We start from the raw sequence: 24,843 nt of genomic DNA, 5'->3' as shown, positions 1-24,843 counted from the left end.
CACACTGACTGCAGTGCAATGGACAGTTACATCTATTGGAAATGTTTTCCTTGGTGTAACAGTGCAAAATGCTGGTAACTCAGAGGTGAGTAAATAGCTACTGCTATTCATTCTGATCTAGTTCTTGTCTGAAAATCCCCCAAAGAAATCACTGCTTGCACCCCATCACATCCTCCAAGTTCACCTGCCTCCAAAGGCAAATGAAAATCTTCCCAAGGAACAATGGCATAGCTGTGTTTAGGTGAGCTCTCTGTAGTACCATGCAGCATCATGTAAAACAAACAGAAGAGCTGTCTATCCCTCCTTCTCTATTCTCACTGCTATTCCTTTTTCTGTTATACCAAATCACACCTGACACATTCAGTGTCTTTAAACATTTCCTGGCTGCCTCTGCAAAACAATTCTGCCAAGCTGAGGAAACCTAAGGGTCAAAATAGATCCCAAGAAATGTCCTTGGATGTACAGACTGCCCTGTTCCAGGGCAAAGATCTGCTGGATGGATGTCTTTTACAACTTTGGTTCCCTTTTGTCTTTGGTAAAAGTTTAGCCATTTTAACCTAGTAAACCCATCCTTACACATTCCTAATTAAAAAAATTAAAACAACAAAAGCTACAAATCAGGATAAAGCTGCTAAGGGAACTGAAATGATAGGATCAGATGATTTTTCCATTAGAAATTGTTACCATCCCAAAATACTAAAGATCATGGGTAGTAATTCACTAAAAAGTATGTTGTGATATGCTCCACTGGTTGCTTTAGAACATCTAAATGTTCATAGAGTATAAACGTGTGACTGTGAACCTGGACATCACTGAGCAGAGGTCATGGGCAGTACATGTTTCCTTTCACACCTGTTTCTGTAGGACATTCTAAACTGTGTGAACTGTGAGATTAAACTGTGAGATTACTGGGCTGACACAGAGTTTTGTGAACTAGGCACTTCCTGCAGTGGGGGTGAGCTGCATATGGAGTTGAGGATTAAAGTATCCAAGACTGAATATCCTGGTCCTTGAATACAGACTCAGATTCATGCGGGTTTAGTCACACTTCTGGCCATCTCTTCCTGGTGGGTTTTTTCCCTTGCTTTCTCATTATTTTCCAAAAACCTGTTTGCAGTCTACTGCAGAGATGGCACAAGTAACTCAAACCAAGTTGTTTCAGGCACCAGAAGCAGCAGAGATTTCTGCTGCTTCATGGGCATTCATTCCTGCATTCTTCTGTAGCTCACACTGCACAGTTCCGTTGCTCCCAGTGCAACAGTTCCTTAGCTATGTTATGGGGATAAACTGGTAAATAGTCCAAGATAAACTGAAGAGGAGATAATTCTGGAGCCAATATGCCCTTGTCACTGACCAGTACGTGATCCTAAAGGGTCCATCCATGATCCTAAATCCATCTGTGATCATGGCAATACAGTGTGTGACTGCAGTACAGTTCTTGGACATATTAATGACAATATTTTATGCAGAATTTAGGCCATCTAGCCATTGAAGACTTGCTGTCCTTTCCTACAAGGCCTCAGCATGCAAAGAAGGTGGTTCAGGTATGCCAGCAAATACTTTTGAGTCCCAAGATTGCTTCATTACACAACCTGTTTTGTGTGCAGGCCTGAAAATTCTCTGCAGACGCTTGATGATTACAGTGGAAGTTTGAGGGTGTAGCAATACAGCACAAAATAACATGTCTTCAGTGAAGCACTTAGTACTATGCATTTTCCCCTGGTTTTAGCACATTTACTGTATTACTTTCTCAGTTACTTTTCTGTCTGCAATTCCATAATGATTTTCACATGTCAATGAATTTAACTCTGTAAAAGCAACTCCTCTGGACTTAAAATTTTATAATAGTGATGGTGAGTAGTTGCTGATCCCATTCATATCTTAACATTTCTTTTCTTTCTAGTATGCCTGCAAGTTTTTGGTCTTTGAAGGCATAAAATATTTGTTTCATTTATGTGACTTCATATTTAATATTCAATTTTATTTGTCCTCTTGCACAGACTTCTCCTTTTTATGAATCTTCGTATTACCTAGTTACTAGCATGCATATGTATGTCCTTATTCAAAACCTGTTATACTAGCTTCCCACCTTATTTTCTCACTTTTAATCTACGGAAGCACACATATATTGTGTCAGTTTTCTTTTTTCTTTGACATGGTTCAGTTACTGATGGCTGTTAATAATCCCTCTATACACTGAGACTCCAGCAAAAGTAATGATACAAGCTTGTAACAAAAGATGGACATGAGACATAAACACAGGATTCACCTTATAAAATAAAACCCAAACTCATCATATATACACAATCACATCCTCAAAATATCACTTAGGCTCTTCAATCTCTCCAGGTGTATTCTGGAAGAGCAGTTATTATTGTCACAAAATAGTACCACAAGCCCTATAAATTAATGCTACTGAAATTCTGAAGTAGGCAGCTGGCACACTGAAAAACACCTTATCTTTCCAGTAGAATACATTTTTGTATCACACTTTGCCTGATTTCCCATTCCTGGGACAAATTGCTCAAGGCCTTCATGCACCATAAGCATTTTAAACTGATATTCCTTCCAAACAATCTATTATCTGACTGGTATTAAGTATCTGTTACCTGCCTTGTGTGCTCAGAAATAACAAAGTACAGGAAATATGTACGTGTAAAAATGATCTCAAACATTTCTGGCAGGTTAAGACATGGAGTGCACAGGGCACAACCCCGTGTTGTGATCACATGGCAGCAGTGTCAGCAGGGGATGCACATCAAGAGCATCTGTTGGTATTTGCATCCTTGAATGTGAGCTTGGCACCAAGTATTTTGTGCTTGGCTCACTGGTGAATGGAGGAGGCTGAAGCAGTGACAGAAGGAAACCTGCACTGCCCAGCCAGCTGCCACACCTGGCACAGAGCTCTGCTCAGAGTTGCAGCCTTCAGCCCCTCTCATTCCCTTTCCCTCAGATTTAGATGTCTCAGTGTAAATGGTTTTCATGTAAAAAATGAGAATTTGCACTCAAGACTTGTGAGAGAGATGAACATCAGAACAAGAAAAACCAAAAAGCAGATGGAATTTCTTTTCAGGTTTCTTGTGCTTCACAGGCTAGAGACCTCCCCCTCATACCTGAGAATATTTTCACCAGAAGAAATGGATAGTGCTTCTTTCTGGTTTTTTCCATAAGATGCCACTTTACTGGCATTTCCTAAAGCCTCTGGTGCCACATACCTACAAAAAACACTACCTGCCATACCCCTACTACCACACTAACACTAAAGTGCAACACAATGTTTTTTTCAAACTAATGGATTCAAAATCACAACTTCAGGAATCAGCCTTGGTCACTGCACATCACAAAGGGAAAAAAATCCCTTTTTACCACTGTTATTTCTATTCTTACTTTGCCACTCAAAGTACAGAATTCAAAGAGGAAATCCCATCCCCATTTCTCTGCCTTCCTCAAAGAGTATTTTAGGATGAAGCACATCTTACTAGTTCTCAGAACTGGAGAGAAGGAGGGCAAAGGGGTTCAAATATGAAGAGCTGGAACACAAAGGACTCTCTATCATCTGGGCACCTAAAAATATTTTTCTGGACCTGACAATTCTCGTTTCTGTCTTAGGAAAGAGGTGAGATAGTTTCTGTAGAACACTTTGATGCAATGGCTACAGGATTCAGCATGCAGAGACCTAGGAAAAAATAAACCTTTTCTTGCAATAGTACAATTTCATAGTAATTGGGCAAAAAGACAGGATTTTTAATGCAGTTTTGGTCAAAATTCACATTAGAGTATCATTATCAATAACATACTGGAGCAGACTAAGAAAAAAAATATAGGCATAACATTTTGTTTCCTTTTTGCTTTGTACTGAGTAAATATTCTATGTAATAAGCTGCTTTCAAAAAGTGCTGCAAAAAAAGAGGTTGATACACCAATATATTGAGAAATATAAACAACATTTACAATAGCAACAAGCCCCCAGAATTCTTGTTCCAGAGAGGAAATATCCAGTAAGTTTTAACCTTATGTTCAAACTAGAAGTTCATTTTAGACAGAGTCTTAGCCTTAAATACATACCTTTATTTACAATTTAATGAAAACTATTAAACTATGTTCTGTGGTTTACTATGCAATGTAAGCTCTGGTATTTTTAAAATTTAATCAAGGGTTGGGGTGATGATTTTTTTGGGGAGAGAGGTTTGTTTTGTTTAATTGTTTATTTTCTTAAATATTATTACCTAAATGCATGTTTTTCTGACTAATTTACCAACCAGGAAAGAAAGCTGTATCATTCACAAATTTTTGTTTCACTAAAATAAAATTATTTCAAGATAACTGCAGAAACAAGAAGGAAGCCATCGAGATGACAGTGACAGAACTGTAGACACTAACAGTGGCTTTATGCAGCTGGAGCTGTTTCTACAGCCTTTGCACTGATGCTGGTCCTCAATAGCCTAGGTAGATGATACTAAAAGAAAAGGAGAAACAGAAACCTTTCTGTCAAGGGAAATCAGTCTATCACTTTATGAGACATTTTCCATTGATATTCATAGGTATAGAATACATTCCATAAAATCAATTACATATTCATAAAAATCTAGCCCATTGTCAGTTACCAGATCCTCCTCAAGTAGAAAGCACTGTTTGTGAGAGCTCAGCCATCCTGAAAACTTTCAATATTACTGGTTTTAGTTAAGAGGTGCTTGTAAGCAAGGCATTGGAAGCTACTCCTGATTTCAGTGTTTGAGAAAAACTTCAGTGTTTGCCCCTGCTCAAAGCACAGTCATTCACCCAGTGCAACACACATTCCCCTCTGGGTAAATCGAGGCCAAGTTATACCCCTGGGATATTGCCCACTGATACCTCAAATGTATCACATGTTTATCTGTCATGTTGTCACATACTTCCTTTATGGCATTAGCTTTAAGGTGAACACTGCTCCAACAGACCCTTCAGGGCACCAAAAGCAGTCTTTCTCAACAGTCGGTTATAGTCCTACAGAAATGCCCACAGCCACTCTTCCTGCAGAGAAAGTCAGACTAAATAAATGAACACATACCAGTCTCACAAGAAAAGAAGGAGCCTTGCTCTAGTAGGTAGCAGACAGAGAGAATACAATGTATTAAAGAACACAAAAGTTAAAGATTTGGTTTTCATCATATAAAAATGCCTTTAAAATCTCAGTTCATTCCATCACCTTTAGTCTACTCTATACAGCTTACATTTTCTAGGATTTTCCACAGCAACATTCTAAACAAGGGCAGGGAATCACAGCAATTCCCTTAAGTTTTTTAAATACCAGTTGATTCTAAATACAAAGTCTCAAGATCAGCTTCTGTCTCAAGGGAATAACACATTCTGTGTATTCATCAAAGAAGTATGCTCTGCTGTCTCCCATTGACAAGTCACTTACAGCAAGCATTATGATTTTTCTCTCAGTCTCTTCCTTTGTTAAGTTCCAATTTCCTGTTACAATCTGGGATGATTACATTTTGCCCCATGTGAGTTTATAAACACATTGTAAATAGGTGAAACAAATCAGGATGATTAAAGGCTTCCAACTGTGTCTCCAAATGGGCATTTGTAAGATCCAATTTTAAACATAATTTTGTTTTAATAACATCTTGTGTATTTTTGCCACAATTTTCTAAATGATGTGTTAAAGATAAAAGGTTTTCCTGGCTACATTAGCCAGTGTATGCTATTTTACAAAAAGACAAATTAGGTTTATTTTGTTATCTTTTCTATTGTTGGGACCATAATACACAAACTTTGCAAGCTTTTACAGTATGTAGCAGCTATTTGGTTCATGTTACTTAAAAACTAAGAGAGATACATGATTATACTGCCATTGAAACTACTGGCTTAAAGAGTTTATCAGTGTTATTCAAAAGAAGACTGTCTCTATTTTTGTTCCAGAGAAAAGAGGTTTTCTTGATTTGGTGAACCCAAGACACAGGAAGAGAAGAGTCTAAATTGTAGACTCGAGACAAACAGCAGTTCAGAAGGGAACTGGATCTATTCTGACCCCAGCAACTAGGAAAAGAGTACAGCAGCAAGTACACCATGATGCACCAGCCATTATATCATGCAGCCTGAATGATTTCTCATTAAGCTCAGTGGAAAATCTTGCTGACTTCAGTAGTAATCAATTAGGGACAAAGATTAACACAAGATAAAGCTGTAAGAGAAGTGATGACAGTGGGATGTCATATGGCCACAAAAAACAAAATCATGTGCTAATGATGTGCATATAAAACTGAAGTGCTACCTAAAATGCTTTGGAGTCATACACAGAAGAACATGGTGCAGCTGTTGAGCACATTCTTGGAAGTGCTGGCTTGAACTCTACCTGCACATATTTCCATAACTGCACTTCTAAATGTGCATATTCCACCTTATAATTATTTTCCAAGTATAAACGTTTTGTTGGGCAGGGTAATAATCACTTTTGCTTGTTGTGATAAGTTAGTATAATGAGTTCATTCCTTCCAGCAATGTATATTTTACATCCCTGCTTTGATGTGTGGAATAAGCTATCTGTGGCACCATCAGCAGCTCCCACTGGAGTGAGAAAGCATTAGAAGTCCCATCTTTAAATCAAACCACCTCAGTGGGAGTTCAGAGTCCTCTCTTCAGCAGGGAATCACACTGATCAAGCCTGGTGACAGACTGAACAGTAACTGTCCAAAACTACAAAGCAAATTGGCACAGCACCCCACTGAAAAAATGTCTGTGTGGCTCCAGAATGCTTTTCAGTGGTGTAACAAGGCTTCAGTTGCTTGTGGCCATTAGAAATCCTTCTTCAGCTCAAATGCCTACAGTCTTTTACTGTCCAGGGAGAGGAGATGCGGAGAGGTACAAGGTCTGTGTATAAACATCACAGAGCATGGTGAACCTATGAGGGCTTCTGCATTTGTCACTGGCTTCAGAACAACTGCATAAATTTTGGGCACTATAACATAAAAAAGGCATTAATCTATTTAGAGAGCATCTACATGAGGACCACAAGGCTGGTGAAGGGTCTGGAGGGGAAACCTTATGAGGAGTGGCTGAGGTTACCTGGCCTGCTCAGCCTAGAGAGGAGGAAACTGAAGGGAGATCTCACTGCAGTCTTTAACATCCTCACAAGGGAAAGCAGAAGGACAGGCTGTGATTTCTTCACCCTCCTGACCAGTGTCAGGACCCAGAGGAACAGGATGAAGCTGAGTTAGGGGAGGTTTAGGTCAGGTATCTGGAAAAGGACTTTCACCACGAGGGCGACTGGGCAATGGAAGAGGCTCCCTAGGGAAGTGGGCACAGCACAGCCTGTCTCACTTGGACAAGGCTCTCAGTCTTACAGTGTGATGGTCCTGCGCAGGGGCAGGAGTTGGACTGAATGACCTTCATGAGTCACTTCTAATTCAGCTTATTCTGTGATTCTATGATGAAGCTCAGACCACTTGAAAGAACTGAGGAGTAGCAGAACAGCCTGTAAGATAGATGACATCAGAGCACCCAAGAAGTCCTGCTGTTCCCCCTTGCACATTGCTTATGGTTGGCCGATTACAGAAAGCAAAACTCCCATACACCTGCAGAGTTCTCTCCCATACACCTGCAGAGACAGAAGGGCTTGCCACCACATATCCACACTGACAAAATGTTCTGGTTTTATACGACTTCTACCTACCTTGGAATCTCTGCTATGCTAGGGCTGATTTTTGTCATGTCTTTTGCTCTTACATGACCCCCAGTTTCCTTTCTTATTCTCTCTTCTCTCAACACAATTTCTATATGCCGTTATTCTACAATTCTCCTTTCTTTGCTTCTCTTAGTTTCTCATTTTTCTCTTTTGACTTTTTTTTTTTCATTCTACAAACTGTTCCCTAGTCTCAGTTCTTTTGCTAGATCCTCTATCTCATAATTCTCCCTTTCACTCCTGGCCTATTCAAACATTTCTTTTATTTCTACACCACGTTCAGCACCATTCACAGCACAATTCAGACAGCATGTCTACTCTTCCCCCTTGTAACTGGCATTTTGCCATCCTTAGGATATGTAAGGATATCATACAGAGCAAAAAAAATAGCCATAATGACAGAGCTACACCATGAAATATGACAGACAGTTGTCAGCCATGGGAATCATAATATACAGGGGCAATATCCTCATCATACATACCCATTATCCTATCCTTAGGCTCCTTACCTCACTGATTTTCTGAGAAACACCTAAGCATGGAACCTCTAGCCTGTGCTAGCAGGAGCTTTCATTCCTACTGAAAAAGCACCCTTGCTGAGTGGAGAAAGATCAAAAGTGAGAGCAAACGGAAAATTTAGCTACTGCTACTTCATATTGAGCCTAAAGAGATAGACAAACTACCCTTAGATACCTGTAATGGCAAGATAACACCTACAGCAAACAAAATAATAAGCAGGAGCATGTGTACCTCCTTTGCCAATTACAGCTAACAGTGCAGGAAGAATTCAGTTCTTTTCAAGGCTTCTTCTGGCTACATAGATAACATCCAGATTCTGTTCAAATGTGGAGGTAGTTTTTGACCTTCAAGGAAAGGTCATTCCACATTTTCTACTTTACATACTTGTGGCAATGATGGTTTCCTCTAAGAAAATGCTACCAAACATGTATGACAAATCTGAGTGAATGTAATAATTGCAGTTATAAAGCAATATCTCACTATGGTAATTAAAAAATTTTGTTTCTAAGAAAAGCCACTTAGAGAACTTACACTTAGAGAACACACTGTAATTATTAGTGTACTGGCAAAGTAGAATAACTTAGATTTGATATCAAAGGCTCTGTAACAGAACTGTCAATACTCTCCACTAAATCTATCCAGCACAAAGATATTATTGAAGGAATAGTCAAAGTTCCCCTACTTCCTTTCCATTTTGCTTGTTAGAATGACTGCCTGCTACATATTTGTAAACAATCTTGTACAATAGCTAGGCTGTTGGCTTATCACTCAAATTTGAACTCTAAAGATAAATAGCATGCTTTTCATCTGATCCTTATCCTTTGACTTATGTTACTCAGCCAGTTGTTAAAATTTCCATCAGTACAGCTGTATGAGTCACTTCACCCAAACAATCCACGTCTTTAAAGGGCAGACAGGGAGATAAAACAACCAAGTTTTATCTTAGGCAACAAGAACTACTGTTGGTATCTACTGGGAGTAAGATTAATATAACTGGGAATAATAATAATGTGAATGTAATAGATATCTGAAAATAGCACATAAAATAATAGCAATGTGCAATCTGAAGAAAAGTAGCAATTCAAAGGAATAATTCCAGGCTAGAAGGAGATGCCTTAAGAGTCTCCTAAGCATGTGAAAATTATTATTTGTTTACAGCTTATCACTTACTACAAGTAAAGATCTTCAAATATTTGGACAGTGCTTGGCAGTCCACACAAAAGCCAGCTCAGTTTGAAAGACAGGGCTCATGACTACAAACTTGACTTCTTGACCAAGTGATACTTACTCTTCGGCAGAGAAAGAAGCTAGGGGGTAGAGGGCAACAATCCAACTGCTGTTCCCAAGAAACAGAAGACGCCCACCCAGCACTCAAAATTGTTTCATATTATGTAATACCAAAAGCACCAGTTCAACTGAAATAAAAAACCAAAAGGCAAGTGAAAGAGAGGGGAACTGTTACCCTCTGGAGAAAGTGCAGTAAAAACAAAAAATTAACAAGTTTGAAATTCCAGATATGGAAATTGATGATTCAGAACTGAATCTGTTTTAAATCACTCCCTGTTTCTGACAGCACTTAGATGTTTTAAGCTATTAGGGCAGTTATGTCTACTAGAAAAGGCACAGCACTATTATGACCAATATTGGATTTATCACATATTTTTTCATTAACTATAAAACAGAGTCATTTTTGTTAAAACAAAGATGTGTTCTGTAATTACTCATCTGTTAAATATAAAATTTCAAAAAAAATATTACTATCTTAAAGTGAAATTTGTGTACCACAGCAGGTAAACATGGATGCAGAAGATTCTTGCACAAATTCTTATCAGGAACATTATCTTACAAATATTATTGTTATTGTCTCATGGCTAATGTTCATACGTAAAAATCTTGGACAAGTCTGCCAAGAACCTAGATGTGTTCTGTAACAAGTAAAATATATCACTCCTTCCCTTATTTGAAATGAGTATGAGTCTTTCAATTGCAGCAAATACAATATATTTATCAAAAAATGATTGATACAAATTTTGTGTCTCCCTTGTTCCTTGCATCTATAACAGACCAAAAAACAGAAAACAAGACTTGTTTTTCTATTACTGTCAAGATGCTTTTTCTCAAAAAAAAAAAAAAAAAAAAGCTTTTTTTTCCTAAGCTTTTACACTGCAATTACATAAACATTTTGATTCTTTCTTTGCATGTTCTTCTAAGGTTAGCAGCATACATGGATTGCCAACACAATTATGGGGCAGCTCAAAGAATGCTATCCTTCCTGGGAGCATGAGAACTGAGAAGGCAAATGAGATGTTTTCTTGCTTTATGCATCTATTTCCCTTAGTGCTTTTACCAGTTCTAAACTGGCTCTTCTCTCAGTCTCTGCATGAATCACTTGCTCTGGTGTTCTTTGGCAGACAGTGTGAAGTCAGTCTATCTCTACTGAAATAAATGCACATGGACTTACCAGGTTCCTGTAGCTTTGGGACAAATGACTAACAATCCTGACAGCTTGGCTGTAAATTTTTGTATAAGAAATAAATGTTGTATGACCTAGCAGAGTAACAGAGGATCCAGCTGCATTGTTGCTTTTCAATCAGGCTCTACAGTAACAGAATGGTCTAACTCTTAGCAAAATAGTTTCTCTACTGATATATGTGATTAACTGGGTGTCCCATGGCTGCAAAATAATATCCAATGAACCTGCTTCTCCTTCTAGCACTGCCTTCACTGGAGCTGAACCACACAAAGGGTACAGGGACATCAGAACCGCAGGAAAACAAATGTCTCCACTTTTATCCTTCTCTTTTATCCAAAGCTTTGGCTGATTCTAGATACATGCAAATCTCTGAAGAGTTCTTACACAGAGGTTTTTGCTTTCTTTTACAGATATATGGCCATTATTGATCCCTTGAAACCTAGGCTCTCTGCAACTGCTACCAAGGTGGTCATTGGGAGCATATGGATTTTGGCATTCCTGCTGGCTTTTCCCCAGTGCCTATACTCCATAACCAAGGTGATGCCAGGGAGAACTCTTTGCTATGTAGCATGGCCAGGTGGTCCAAAACAGCATTTTACGTAAGCTTTTGTTCTTTTAAACTTGTGCATGGTGGTGTTTAGACTTGCAATGGACTTGACAAAATCTCTGGTGAATGAATCTATGGTGAATCAGTTGCTCCTCTGGGCAGCCTGTACCTATGCTCAACAACCCTTCTCATGAATAAAATTTTCCTAATATTCAGTCAAAACATTCCCTGGCACAGCCTGAAGCTATTTCTTCTCTTGTAACTAGGGAGAAGATAAAAACATCCACCTTACTAAAATCTTTCAGGTAATTGTAGAGAACGAGATGGCCCTAACCAGGCTTTTTTCTTTAGACCTCTTCATGCGAAGGCTGGATTTTGCCACGCCACTCTGTTACACTATCACAATTACTTATGTCAGATATTAGTCCAAAAGAGAAAACTGGATAACCTGTAACTGGTTCCACTTTCTGAAAGTGAGAATATCAGTCAATTAAATTAAATACATCCTGTTTGTCCCTCCAGTAGAATTAGGAATAAGTGGCTACTTAGGCATTTGTCCTTTCATGTCATTGCTGACATTTAAGAAAAACGTATTCAAGGCTGAAAGTCTGTGTTACCATCTAGAATCAAATTTGACCTTTTGGTCTTTTTCAGGCAGGTGAAAGACATCCTAGTCACATATAATTTTTATGACTTTAGGAGCCATACACAGACATTTCTCTTTAGGGCAGGAAGGTCACACTCAGTGACAGCTGGGGATTCTTCACTTATCATTCACTAGGATTTTACCTGAAGCTGGCATTTAACCAGGAACTAAAAGGAGGCAAAAGAAATGATCTTTGTTTTCCCAGTGCTGACATCAGCAGTAGTGACTGTATTGTACAGAGGCTGCAGATCTGTGTTGTCTATGTGCAACAGATCTGCCATATGAAGAACGATGGGTGACAGGACTCTTATCAGGGTCTTCGCACCAATATACCACTAAAATACTTTTTTCCTCTTTCATTTATGGTCCAAACTGGAGCTCCAAATGCCTAGTTTGCCCTCATGATACTTGGCTGTGCAATTAAATCAACTCAGCTAGTTATGGACAAACACACCTTATTCTGCAGTCACTAATCACAGTAACTGTAGAGTCACTCATATACTAGCATAGGCTCAGCATTAAACAACCCACAAAGCACATGCATTAAAATGTACATAAATTTGCAGTGCAATTCAAGACTTTCAAAATGACAGTGAAAACACCAAGAACTAGCCAGTAATATAAAACATGTTTTGTGCTAAAATAGCAGTCTTGACTTCTAGCAGCCCATTCCATTAGTATAGCTCCTCTGAAAGCACTTACCACCTTAATATCTTTTCTTTGCAGATATCATGTTATCGTGATTGTGCTGGTCTACTGCTTCCCACTGCTTGTCATGGGCATCACTTATTCCATGGTGGGAATTACCCTCTGGGGAGGAGAAATACCAGGCGACACATCCAACAAATATCATGAGCACCTCAAAGCTAAGAGAAAGGTACTATTCCAGTAAATCCCACTAATTGAATACTTATAAAATCATGCACAAGTGTGTTGCAACATATTACAGTAAATTCTTTCAGAAACACCAAATCACTTGAAATAGAAGTAATGAGATCAGCTTCAATATATATTTGATTAAGCTTGACAAGTTGTCTTCTCTGTTCACTGGCTGTTCTTCCCATAACTTTGATGTTTGTCATTAAATAAAGGAAACAGTGGGGTTTTAACTTCTTACTCCACATGCAGCAGCACACACTGTGTCTGCTATATAGAAGCTAAGGCAAAGATTAGCCTTCACAGAGTTAAGATACTGACTTTTGAACAATGGGCTAGCAAACCACTAGCTCTTATTAGGTAAGATTCTCAACCTACTGAAACAAAAGTGAATCCTGCTGTAACTCTAAGGTGATTAAGGTCCATGCATATTTGAGAAAAGCACTGATCAGCCTGCTTGTAATAAATAAACTTGTAATAAATAAATTAGATTTTTAAACAATAACTTTTTTTGTGAGAAACGTAAACAAGTTTTCCCAGATATTTTTGTTCAATCTCTTTCACTGTAGGTATTGCTTAAACTAACTGGACTTGGGTTTACTTATGAACTGAGTATTGGACTATCTCCAGTTCAGTTTTCCTAATGTTGCAGTGCAATGGAGTTCCTACAACATTCTTTTTCTTAACCTAACTTTTCTTTTTAATAAGGGGGCCTTCTGCTTTTTTATTTCTGACACATTTTTTAATACTAAAATGTATTTAACCTTTCAGACTTGAAAAAATTATACCCTAATACAAACTTCTAATTTACAACGACGAGCACATTTTCAGTTGCTCAGTTTGCTTCCTGATGCTGTGAGTACGTTTGAACAGTGGAATATGCTACTGGGCTGCAGCAACAGCAGAGTGGGGCATATTGGGTCCTGAGACAACATGAGATCTCCTGCAAATTCTGGAGAACACTAACATTTCCATTTCTTTCAGGACACTGCAGAAATCACTTTCTGTAACAGACATAACTTGCAAAAGCAAATGTGGAAGGGAAATTATTAAATTATTGCAGAAACAGGACATGCCAGAACTTCAGGACCTGTTATCATAATGGCTAAGTAAAATAATCATCTTGTGACATAGAAACTAGAGGTCTCTGAAGACCAAATCTGGCTTTTACTATATGAAACAGACAGCCTAATTAAATCCCTTGAATACTTTAAAAACAGCACCTGTTTAGAATTCTAAATATATACAAGAGACAAGGAAGAGCATCCTTAATTAAAGGATTTTAAATGTGAGAGTACAGGGATGCATACCTTCAAGACATGCAACAAGGGAATTAAATTATGTACAGATATATTATAACTGCATCAGTGACTTTATGGGTAGAGCTCCATGACAGCACTTCAGCTACACTGCTGTGCTCTCCAGCAGGATTTATGAAATAACTGGTATTTGGAAAAATGAATCATAATTAGTTATTCATGGAGAGGAACTAACAGACTGGAATCCAAATAAAGCTATAATTCAACTTGCCTCTGATAACAGAGCTAGTGCTTTGCCCTATTCAGGGAAAGAAATAATCTGTTTTTCTTGCTATTTAGTATATAGGTATCAAGACACATGCAAAATCTGTGCACTTATAATGAAGGAGAAATATAAAATAGCTGACTATGTTTGAAATCAGGCAATGTTACAGCACAAAGGGGTCTGATTAGGGTTGCTTGAAATGGTATTTAATATTAAGGTAGTGAACAGTTTATGTAAGACCTTCAAAAGAAACAGTGTTTGCCAACAAAAGATTTGAAGCTTGAGAAAGTTGTTACTAGTTCAACAGATCATCACTTCATATATATGATTGGGCAATACAGTCCTGAATCCTCCTGAAAGCAACATTAAGGGATGAAGGATTCAAAGAATTTCACCCTGCACACTGTAGGGTGGATAACACAAAGTCATTTTTGGTATCTGTAAGGACAAAGACAAAATATTTAGAAATTCAGGGCTGGATGAAACTACAAAACTACTTCTGCTTTCTTTTTTTTTTTTTTTTTTTGACACACAGCTCAAATATCTCAGGGACTGACCCATTTAAATCTGCTTAGTATCAGTCTTTTGAACTTCTGAATTTCCCTGCATGCAGGGACTTTGCTGCCATTATCCCTTCTTCTTAAAGCTCCGGGCATGAGACCGACTGATGTTCCACTGAACATCATTTGTGCTCCCACAACTCCCATTTTCATAATATGGAATTACAGTCTCAATAGTGTCACACATAACAAGTTTATACAAGTGTCTCATAATATTACTATAAGATTTGCTAAGTCAAAATGTTCTTTATATCCACTGCAAATACTTGCTCACAGATGTTGTCTCCAGGCCCTGCTTTTGCTGTCTAACAAGTGTCAATCATTCTTTCAGCTTTACTTAAACCATAAGAGGGAATAATCATGTATCGCAAGTAAAATCAGTTAGTATTGTTTTTATCAAGAGATACAGTTCTGATACAACTGTTTGCTGAAAAAAGGACATTTATCTTATCAGAAGATGCTATTGCCTAGCCACAACTGGAAGAATAGAGAGGAGCAGAAAATGTTCTCCTTAAGTTTTCTATTTCCTTTACTGTTACATGTACTTATGACTGTTACTTTGTGATAATACGTCACCAGGCATCTTTTTCAGTAATTTTCATTCCTCCACACTTAGGCTTCTGTCTGTATTTTCTGCTTCTCCTAACACAGCTTGAGGTGTCATCTCAACTTATTTTAGTAATGAAGATTGATTAAAAGCCACATTGTTTCAATATATTTTTTCCTCAAATTTGAGTATAAAATGAGAAAAAAAGCCCCATATGTTTGCTTCTCATAGCCTCTGTGAGAACTCCTGTATGAACACTTCACACATATTTCTCTAGTTTGTTCTCTTTTTCCTTCCCCTCCTTTTCATAGATTTAGAGAAAGTCCAAGGAAGGGCAGCTAAAAATGATCAAAGGACTTAGGAAGTGATTAAAATGGCCTGCACTTTTGAGTTTGGAAACCAGAAGGCCAGTGGACAAGACATCAGCATTAAGGGAAACACAAAGGATAAAGTGACTGAAGAACTGTTGGTCACCAAATCCTGAAATGCAAGAATTAATATGAGAGCAGCACAAGGCTGGTAGAAGAGAGAGCAGTTAAAGAAAGGGTAATTTAAAAGTCAGTAAAAATGCATCTGAGATGTTCTCCTGCCAGATGCTTATGATCTCAGAGGATTCAGAAATGTTTTAGAAAAATTAAAAAACAAATTCATAAACCATCGAGTTGGACAAGGTTGGAAAAGACCTCCAAGATCAACAAGTCCAGCCTCTCACCAGTCTCCACTATCAACCAGACCACAACACTAAGTGCCATGTCCATTCATTTCTTGAACACTTTCAGATATAGTGACTCCACCACTTCCCTGGGCAGCCTTTTCCAATGGCTGACAACCCTTTCAGTGAAGAAATGCTTCTTGATGTCCAAAAATTCTCCTCAATGTCCAAGTAGATACTGAAAGGATGAATCAGAGACACACTCCTCTTTAATACAATCTTGGGTGCTGGGACAGTAAAATAGAAGATGGAAAATGGCCAGGTTCGTGGGATAAGCAGCACCTCCCACTGCCTCTGAGACAGAACAGTAGAATAGATGGGCAGCTGTCTGATTCAGAAGGAATTGTCCTATATCTTCATGCTCCAGTTTTTACATAGCACTGCAGCTATAAAAATACTCCTGACTTCTCACTGGCTTTCAGTGTCACTAAAAATGCAGGTTTTCCTTTTTTATTTCTTTATAACATATGAATAAATTACATGAAAACACATTAATATATATTATACCACACTTTACAAAGAGAAGCACTAATTAGAAATAATGTTACTTTTGCTGGCATTAAATGGTAACCAACCAGGTCAGACCAAAACACATAGAAGATGCATTGTTTCTCTATGAAGCAATTTATTGTGGAGAAGAGGCAGGAAAAAGAGAAGGTAAGAAAAAAAGGAAAAGGAAAAATAAAAGCAAGAGAAAAGGAAAAGGAAAAAAAAAAGCAAGAGACTCAAAGCCTAAAACATTGCAGTACGGCATCAAAACTCTTGAAATACTGAATTAATTATGGGCTGACACAGATTTGAAAAAAAACAAACCGCTCATAATATAAAACTTATTCAAAATAAATAGGTGATGAAAATATTACACTATGAACTCACAGACCAGATGATAGCCAATAATTAACTCTGAAATCAGAGATCCTTCTAGTTAACAAGCGACCACTAAGCCTAGACAGACAGTCTAAGGTTATCTATTGCTCCATTCATAAAACCTTTTGTGAAAGTTTGCATCCAGCCATGAGAAACAAAATGTTTTGACACTCTGGATGCAAGGGTTTATCTTGCATGTGACTTCCTACACCATCTTAAAACTTCATTTCTATCCTACATGTTTGCTCAGACTTCTTCAAGGTTGGAAAGTAATTGCTCTTCATGGGACTCCATAAAGACATTGTAAGTTTAAATTGTTCAGTCAGTTATTTAAAATCAGTTATTTAAGCAATCCATCTTGCTTATAACAGCATGAGAAGCAGCACTACAATCTCCACTAGCTTACATATTACATGCCATTTTCAAAATGACAAAAGGGACTAGAAGTTTAATGCAGCAGAAAGTAAATAGAACTCAATTATCCTAAATTCGATTACCCCCCACCACCACCAAGCAACTACTGTACACAAATTTGTACTATAGATTTCAAGGGAAAGCCCAGTCTTGACAGCTGATGCCCTTATCTACACTGAATCCTCACCTGTGACTAGTTTTTAAAAGTCAGACAGTAAGCAACACAGAACTTTATGGTCTTTTTTCATGCAATGGTTTGCCAAGGCTGCACATATGTAAAAATATTCACTAGACATGTTTAGGTGTGCAAAGAGAACCAAATCCTAGAACACACTGGAGGCATCTTCACCCTACGTAGAGTGTAGGACTACAGATCACCCAAACCTGCCATGCAGCAGCAGTCTGATGAAGAGAACTTACATTACCATTGTGCCCTCCTCATCATTTATTTATTCATGGGGCACAAGTGTTTCCACCTTGAAGATTTGTTTGTGCTTCGCACCCAGACAGAAATGACTGCCATGGTGGTGTCAGAGCACCCTGGTCACACACCTCTTTCCTTGAGCTGATCTTACATTTCTGGGAGTGATATGTGAAACAACCTACCCATACCCATCCTGTTGTGGGGTAATGAGGTGCAGAAGCTCAGTTTGCTATGAATACTTGTATCTCCTGCCAAAAATAGGGCCTGTATAATCTTTTGGTCCATCAATACACATCTTCCATAAATGAGTCTTCTCTTTGACTTTGCAGCAAGCAACAATGAAAACAAAGTGCAAAACAGACTAAATACTAGAAGAGAGCTAACACAGAAGATTAAGCTGGAGAAATAAACACTATTTTAAGAAGAGGTGATCTCACTGATCTAACAGTCATAGCACTATGGCTTGTGTGGGTGGCTGTATCGCTTAACTAGCTGAAATTTCATACAGCTACAGTTAAATTATCTTTTATCCAAAATGTTGATGCATGTGAGCACCTTGCCAGCCAAAGCTGTGATTGAAAGCCACAGGTGTACTTCAGTGCAGCCACATTCACAAATTTAGCAATCAGCACATTCAAAAAGAAAAGACTTTGTAATATGAAGTTGAAGGACAACTTACGACAGCTAGCACCACTTCTGTGCACTCCACTGCTCTGTTATCAGCCAACAATCAATAGAAACAGAGACGCTTTTTAAAGACTGAAGTCCTTACAAAGAAATGCCCCTGATTAATTCCTCAGGCAACTGAAGGTGTAACAAAACATCAAAGTGGAAGCTTATGCTCATACACTGTGTTTCCCCTAAGCAAAATACAAAGTGACCAAAACGTTTCTGAAGCAATTAGTCTGACTTTATGATTTCATACTTTTAAGCCAGTCTCCTCTGAGGTTATAATCACATAGTCATATATATCAGATTTTCTGAAGCTACTCTTGAAATTAAATATTTTTGAAGATGTTCATATCAATTGTGTGTTCGACAATGTCACAATTCTTGCTTAATGTAAAGACAAAGGAAACAGGAAGCAGGAATTCTCAGATGGTTTTAAAGGCTCTTCAGAAAACAAACTCATCTGTTGTTTCCCAGACACTGGAAGATGTTGAACTGTGTCCAGTGTTTTCTCCACTTATTCACTGAGTGTCAGTTTGTGTCTTTCAACAGCAAAACATTAAATGAAAACAGAACAGGAATCAGCCCTCAGGCCTGTCACCACAAACAACTCTTAGAGAATTCCTCTGATATCATCTTAAACCTCCATCTTCTAAAAAATCTCACTAATCCTAGAGTTCAGTTTGCCAGGCTAAATTTCTTTATAGACAGCTCTATATCATTATTTTCAGTTAGCTTAATTAATTACTTAACATCCCTCACTAGTGTCACCTCTATACATGTTTTTATGTCCATTTCTTCTCTCAGTCTTTGTTTACATTTGTTACATAAATGAAACAAGTGCTTTTGATCATCTTTTATATAACATCTTTATGCAACTAATGACCAAAACCAGACAAGGAATGCCACCAATGTAGCATCACCAAGGTCCTGCACAGGGGTAACTCTGTTCTCCACTGAGAATGCCTCATCTGGAACATCCAAATATCTCAGTTTTTTTCCTTTCATGTAATGGATGACCTGGTCTTGCTATAATGAGTCAATAACATCTGTCTCTTCCTCTTTTGTTCACAACAGGCAAACAAATTCACAGCAGATAATTTTATTAGTGCTTAATTGAGCAAATCCCAGAATTTTGCTGAGTATGATCATACCTATGGAAGTACAGTGTGAAACAACCCGTCGAAGCTAGCACAGTACCAGTCCAGCAGTTCCTGTCTGCTCTGTGATATCTGCCACTGCCACCACCCCATAGGGACACAATCACTACTGGTACATATGACCAGCACTATGAAACATCATTTCTGCTCTCACAGTTCGTCCACATCCCAGTTCTTCCTTCTTTCTGCAGCAACAATGTTGCTCAGAAGTGTCTTGTCATCAAACTTATCTGACATGCCTTTATTTTGCTATACAAAACTCCTCAGTTCAGTAAATACATTAAATGAGGGAGATCTCAAGACTGATACTTAGAAAATATATACCAAAATGGATAGAGATTAGTATTAAATACTTTCTAACAAAAATATTTTTCTCTCAATTACCTTTCCAGTGCAAAGTGTTTCCCAAATCATGCTCAGTAGTGAAATGTAACAGGCAAAATTACTTACAAACATCAATAACTAAAGATAGGTTTCCTCTCATTCTGCTTCAGGGCATCTCTTACTATGACGTCCTTAACTCTGACTATTCATGGGAAATATGAAATAGTCTTGTTAGTATGGTAGATGCAAACCAATCCTAATGAAGCTAAGCCTGACTTCACAAAGTGCTACACATGCCTAAAACTGGGTTTGTAACCAGGCAGATGGAGCTGGTTACAATACAAAGAGATGTGACACGATGTGTATGCTTCCTACAGAGCACAGATGCTTTCCCTGCCTGCTGCTCTTCTCCAGGGCTCTGCATGTGTGAGTCAGGACTGGCCATTAAGAAGGTTATTGGACCCAACTGCAGATGTTAGAGCTCCACTAACATTTTGAGCAGTTGTTCCAGAACCATAAAGATAAATACCTTGCAGACTCACCAGATTGCTATTAGCACTATAGTCAAAGTTTCTACGTGCAAGTAATTGCTATTACAGACAGAAGTTTGCAGAATAGGACTTATTTTTAAGCTTACTTTCTCTAAGTTTAAGAAAAACATGAAAAGGGTAATGAGGGTCAGAATATCATATGAGTATCTTTCTGGTGAAAATACTTGCAGAATAGGACATCTGTTAATATTTTGATCAGTAATACATTCCCATAGTCATCAAAAATCTCCCCAAGAACACAGAATACTGACAGGAAAGCATGATTTGGGCTTTTTAGTTTACTATTAAGTTCTTGCTTAATCATCACATGAATTACAATGTATGACCCCCTCCCTAAACACATACACACAGAGAGGCACCTTTTTTCCAGAAGAAGAGACAGAATAACCAATAATCTTTGGTTTAGTTTCAAAAAGTTCTGTTAAACTATTTCTATTACCAAGCATATGGACTGAAAACCCACTGAAAATTTAGGGAATGAGCAAAGTAATTATTAATGAGCAAAGCAATTATTAATTAATAATTATTAATTATTCATTCATAATTAATGAATCAGACTATTTCACAGTCTCACTCTTCACATGCTTAGAAATTGCCTAGGGAAAAACTGGGGCATGAGCTACAGGGGAATTACTGTCATTGCATGTTAAACCCAAAATATTTTTTTACAGAGCTGTTTTATGGTCTTAGAACTGCAAGAAAAAAAGGGTTCACCTGTTCTTCTTTTCAAGATTTTTTTTTTCCTAGCACTGTCTTCTCTTTTTAATCTACCCGTGATTTTGAACAAGATTTCCTATTGAGGTAAAAATAAAGTCAGATGTCCTCCTGATCATTCTCTGAACATGACAGACACAGTGAAATATAACAAAATTATTGGAAGCTGCTCTTCTCTGGTCTATCTCCAAATATCTACAGAACACTCAGCAGCAGTACAAGCTTCCATCATTGCCTCAAGGTCCTAAAACTCAGCTATGAACTGTGAACACACACATCTTTCCACACCCATCATCCATGCTTCAAGCAGCAATCACAAAGAAGTAAAAGCAGATTAAATACTAAAATTTGCTTTATACTGTGCATAAGCCTTCCCAGTGTACATATTTACTAATAAAGTTTTCTGGTCAGTACTTTTTTATAGAACAGAGCTGGCAACACCTCCAGGTCAGGGCCAGATTTAACAGACTGGTTCTGCATGGTCAGTGATTAGGCTCAGAATTGTGCACTTACAGTTGCTGTGATGTTTCTCCTTGTTATTTTTATATTTTCTGTTACTATTGACAGAAAATTTACGTGAAATATAAAGTCTAGGCACAGTCCTAGGGCAAAAATTTCTACTTACTAATGCCTTATATTTTTAAGAATGGAAGTAATACTAGGTTAACAGACAAAAAATTTCAACAATGTTCACTCCAATGTCAGTGAGCTCAGCATGTTTTCAAACGCATTGCTGAATTCAAATATACATGTTTGTTAATAATCAAACTAAGATACCTATGAGAAAGGCAAATGTAAGCCAAGTGTCTCTTTTTCAACATTCATATTTTCAACATGGATATTATGATCTTCATGTTTCAAACTATGGAGTTGGGTTTTTAAGACAGACTTAACTTCCTCTGTGCAGTTCTCCCCAAGTTCAAGTTTGGGACCTGACCCCCTCAGACCAATAATCTTAAAATCCCACATTCAGGACAAAGTGCATTCTTTAAATCATGTGTAAATTTTTTCACTAGCATACAAACAAACCTTGGAAACTTCAAAAGCTTTTGTTGCATCATCTAATCTGCAGTCAAGGTTATCCCATTCCATATCCTAAATTATGAACACATAAATAGTCCTGTGTGTGCATAGGTGCATAAAAACACATATGTGTGTGTATATATATATATATACACACATACACAGAGAAATAAGATGATTAAGAAGCCTCTTTCTCATTGAGTCCCTGTAGGGAAGTTATGAACAAATTAATTTTAGCATGAGTTTTCAGTCTGCTGAGCTTTCCACAATACTGCCAAGCATCTGTGTGGTGAAAAGCCCAGGAAATCCGATGTGGATCACGCATTTTGGAGGACTGCAGAGCCAAGACCTGTATGTTCAGCAGAACAGAACTGCAGTTCCAGTATTACACCCACACACTTCTGCATTCATTACAGGATGCTCTTCACATCAAAGCAAAACATAACTTCAGCACAGGTTTTTTCTGAGTTGAAGAAGAAATCTACTCACCTACACAGAGGGCTGTCTATGTTATGTCTATTAACGCCTCTTCCTAACAAATCTAATCCCTTAACTCAAGAATTTAATTATTTAGAAGTTTCTGTAGTGCAACCTATTCAAAGCACCTTTATTTCATTACTCATTTTCTGGGGTGGATAGAAACAATTTATTTCCCCAGGTTTTAAACCAGGTTTAATAGGAAACAGTTTCAGCAACCCTGGCATGGGTCAGCTTATACTTTATTCCACAAATTAGGATACCACAGGAGTATCAAACCAGTGCAATAATGACCAATGTGTTGATCATTATGGCCAAGTCATGTGGATACCTTAATACTTGAAGCTATCCTTGTCTGCACAAAAGCAGATGCTGTCAGGATACTTTTCATCAATAATTGACCAGAGCATGTACCACTTTTTATTGACTATGTATTTCCAAAATATTCTGTATGTGAGTTACAAGTCTACTTTTCCTAATAAATTCGTGACCTTTTACATCCATTTGAAGAAAGACAAAAATAAACTAGTTGCATGAAATTCAAAATATAAATCTCAACATCATTGACATTAACAGTTTCGTTGAAGTCAGTTTAAACTAATATAGACTGGGGAAAATTAATAAAATCTTTTGCCCTTTTTCTTAGGTCATAATAAAAGGTTTTTTTCATACTTTGAAAGTGAAGATGCTATTACCGCTGCAAATGCATAATTATGATAGTGACTAAAAAATAGCTTTAACTGTGCTCTTTTTCTAACACAGAATTTTGCCATGCAATTTAAACAAGTACAGTCCAGGAATAATTCATAGTTCTTTTCTTATCAACAGAAAAGAGAAGAAAGAGGTTTTTCAAACTATGTAGTAAACAATTTGCATTATTTCTCACTATTTTCTTGTGCCAAAATTCCAGAGAAATATGGTAAACATTCAAATGGCTTCTAATTATTTAAATCACTTATTTAATTCACCTATTATTTAAATAACTTATTTAAGTGATTTAAATAATAGGTGAATAAGGTGGAAATAAAACTATTCAAAAAGTAATCTTTCCATATAAAATTACAGTCTGTGCTCCTATTCTGAAGATAACAAAAAGTGCCCATCTCATTTTGGGTTCAGAAGAACAGATTTCATTATAAGGAGCCCACAGAAAGTAAAACACAGGTAGGATGGTACAAAACTTTTGCATAATTCATTGGCGTAATTCATCATAGCATTAGTTGGTTATTGAAGTGTCCAATATATAAGATTAAGTTTCAAAAGAGAGCATTCACCAGTGCCATTCCTTCAGAAGGCTTATATGGAAAATTAATTTAAACATGACATTGAGCCTACAATGGGGATTAAACGTTCCAGAACACTTTCAGAATTGTGTCAAAGCAGACTTGAGAATTAACTACCCCTACTAGCAAAAAAAAAAAAAAAAAAAAAAAAAAAGATATTTTATTTCCCCCCACACCAAATCTCACATTTGGTTGGAGTCATGGAAGTGAATTATGCCCCATCATCCATTCCCAGTAAAGAAGGAAAATACTGTAAAATAAGTGGTGGTATGAATCTTAAGCACAAAAGCACTAGATCAGCTTTTCCACTTTTTCCACTGACCTAGATATCAGGTGGATAATCATGCCCAATAATGCCAATCCCACAACAACCACGCAGAGTTGTTTTCTAAAAAACATAAACTTCTTATGCCACTCAATGCTTAAGACCAAGACAATGATAGAAGGCCACCTACCTGTACTTGTTGTCCAGCTTACAGAAAAAACCTCTTAGGCTGAGTAGCAGACATTAGCATATTGCCTAACATCCAACAATCTCTTGAGAGAAACTGAGACATCTCTTCTTAGATAAAGTAACAAAACTTGTGGAAACTTTTCCTTCTTGCCACCAATCAGATGCTTGTAAAGTCACGCATTCTCAAGGAAAATAAAACTGAGCAAAATATTTACCCTTTTTTTGCAAAACTAAGACAACTCATGAAAAATGTCAGAATTGCTTTGGTTTGAGGGGAGTCCCACATTGGGGAATTTGGAAGAAAGCAAACTAATTAAAAACTACTTCACATTAGAAGAGAATATATTTTTTAACTTTAGAGCTTAATTAAAAAGTAAATTATTATGAATTATGTTTGCAACAAGGGATTATGC

At 37.5% G+C, this 24,843-nt stretch overlaps 1 protein-coding gene across 1 annotated transcript in view; it reads left to right on the top strand.

Moving 5' to 3' along the window:
- Nucleotides 1-24,843, top strand: part of TACR3 (tachykinin receptor 3) — a 36,206-nt gene that overhangs the window by 2,479 nt on the left and 8,884 nt on the right. Inside the window, exons 2-3 of the mRNA XM_064417110.1 lie at nucleotides 11,069-11,257; nucleotides 12,578-12,728. Of these exons, the coding sequence (XP_064273180.1) occupies nucleotides 11,069-11,257; nucleotides 12,578-12,728 (340 nt within the window). The remainder of the gene's footprint in view (nucleotides 1-11,068; nucleotides 11,258-12,577; nucleotides 12,729-24,843) is intronic.

This window comes from Passer domesticus, chromosome 4 (genome assembly GCF_036417665.1).
Source record: "Passer domesticus isolate bPasDom1 chromosome 4, bPasDom1.hap1, whole genome shotgun sequence".
Lineage (NCBI taxonomy): Eukaryota > Metazoa > Chordata > Aves > Passeriformes > Passeridae > Passer > Passer domesticus.
The sequence above is the reverse complement of the archived record's forward strand: the minus strand, read 5'-3'. Positions and strand labels throughout refer to the sequence as shown.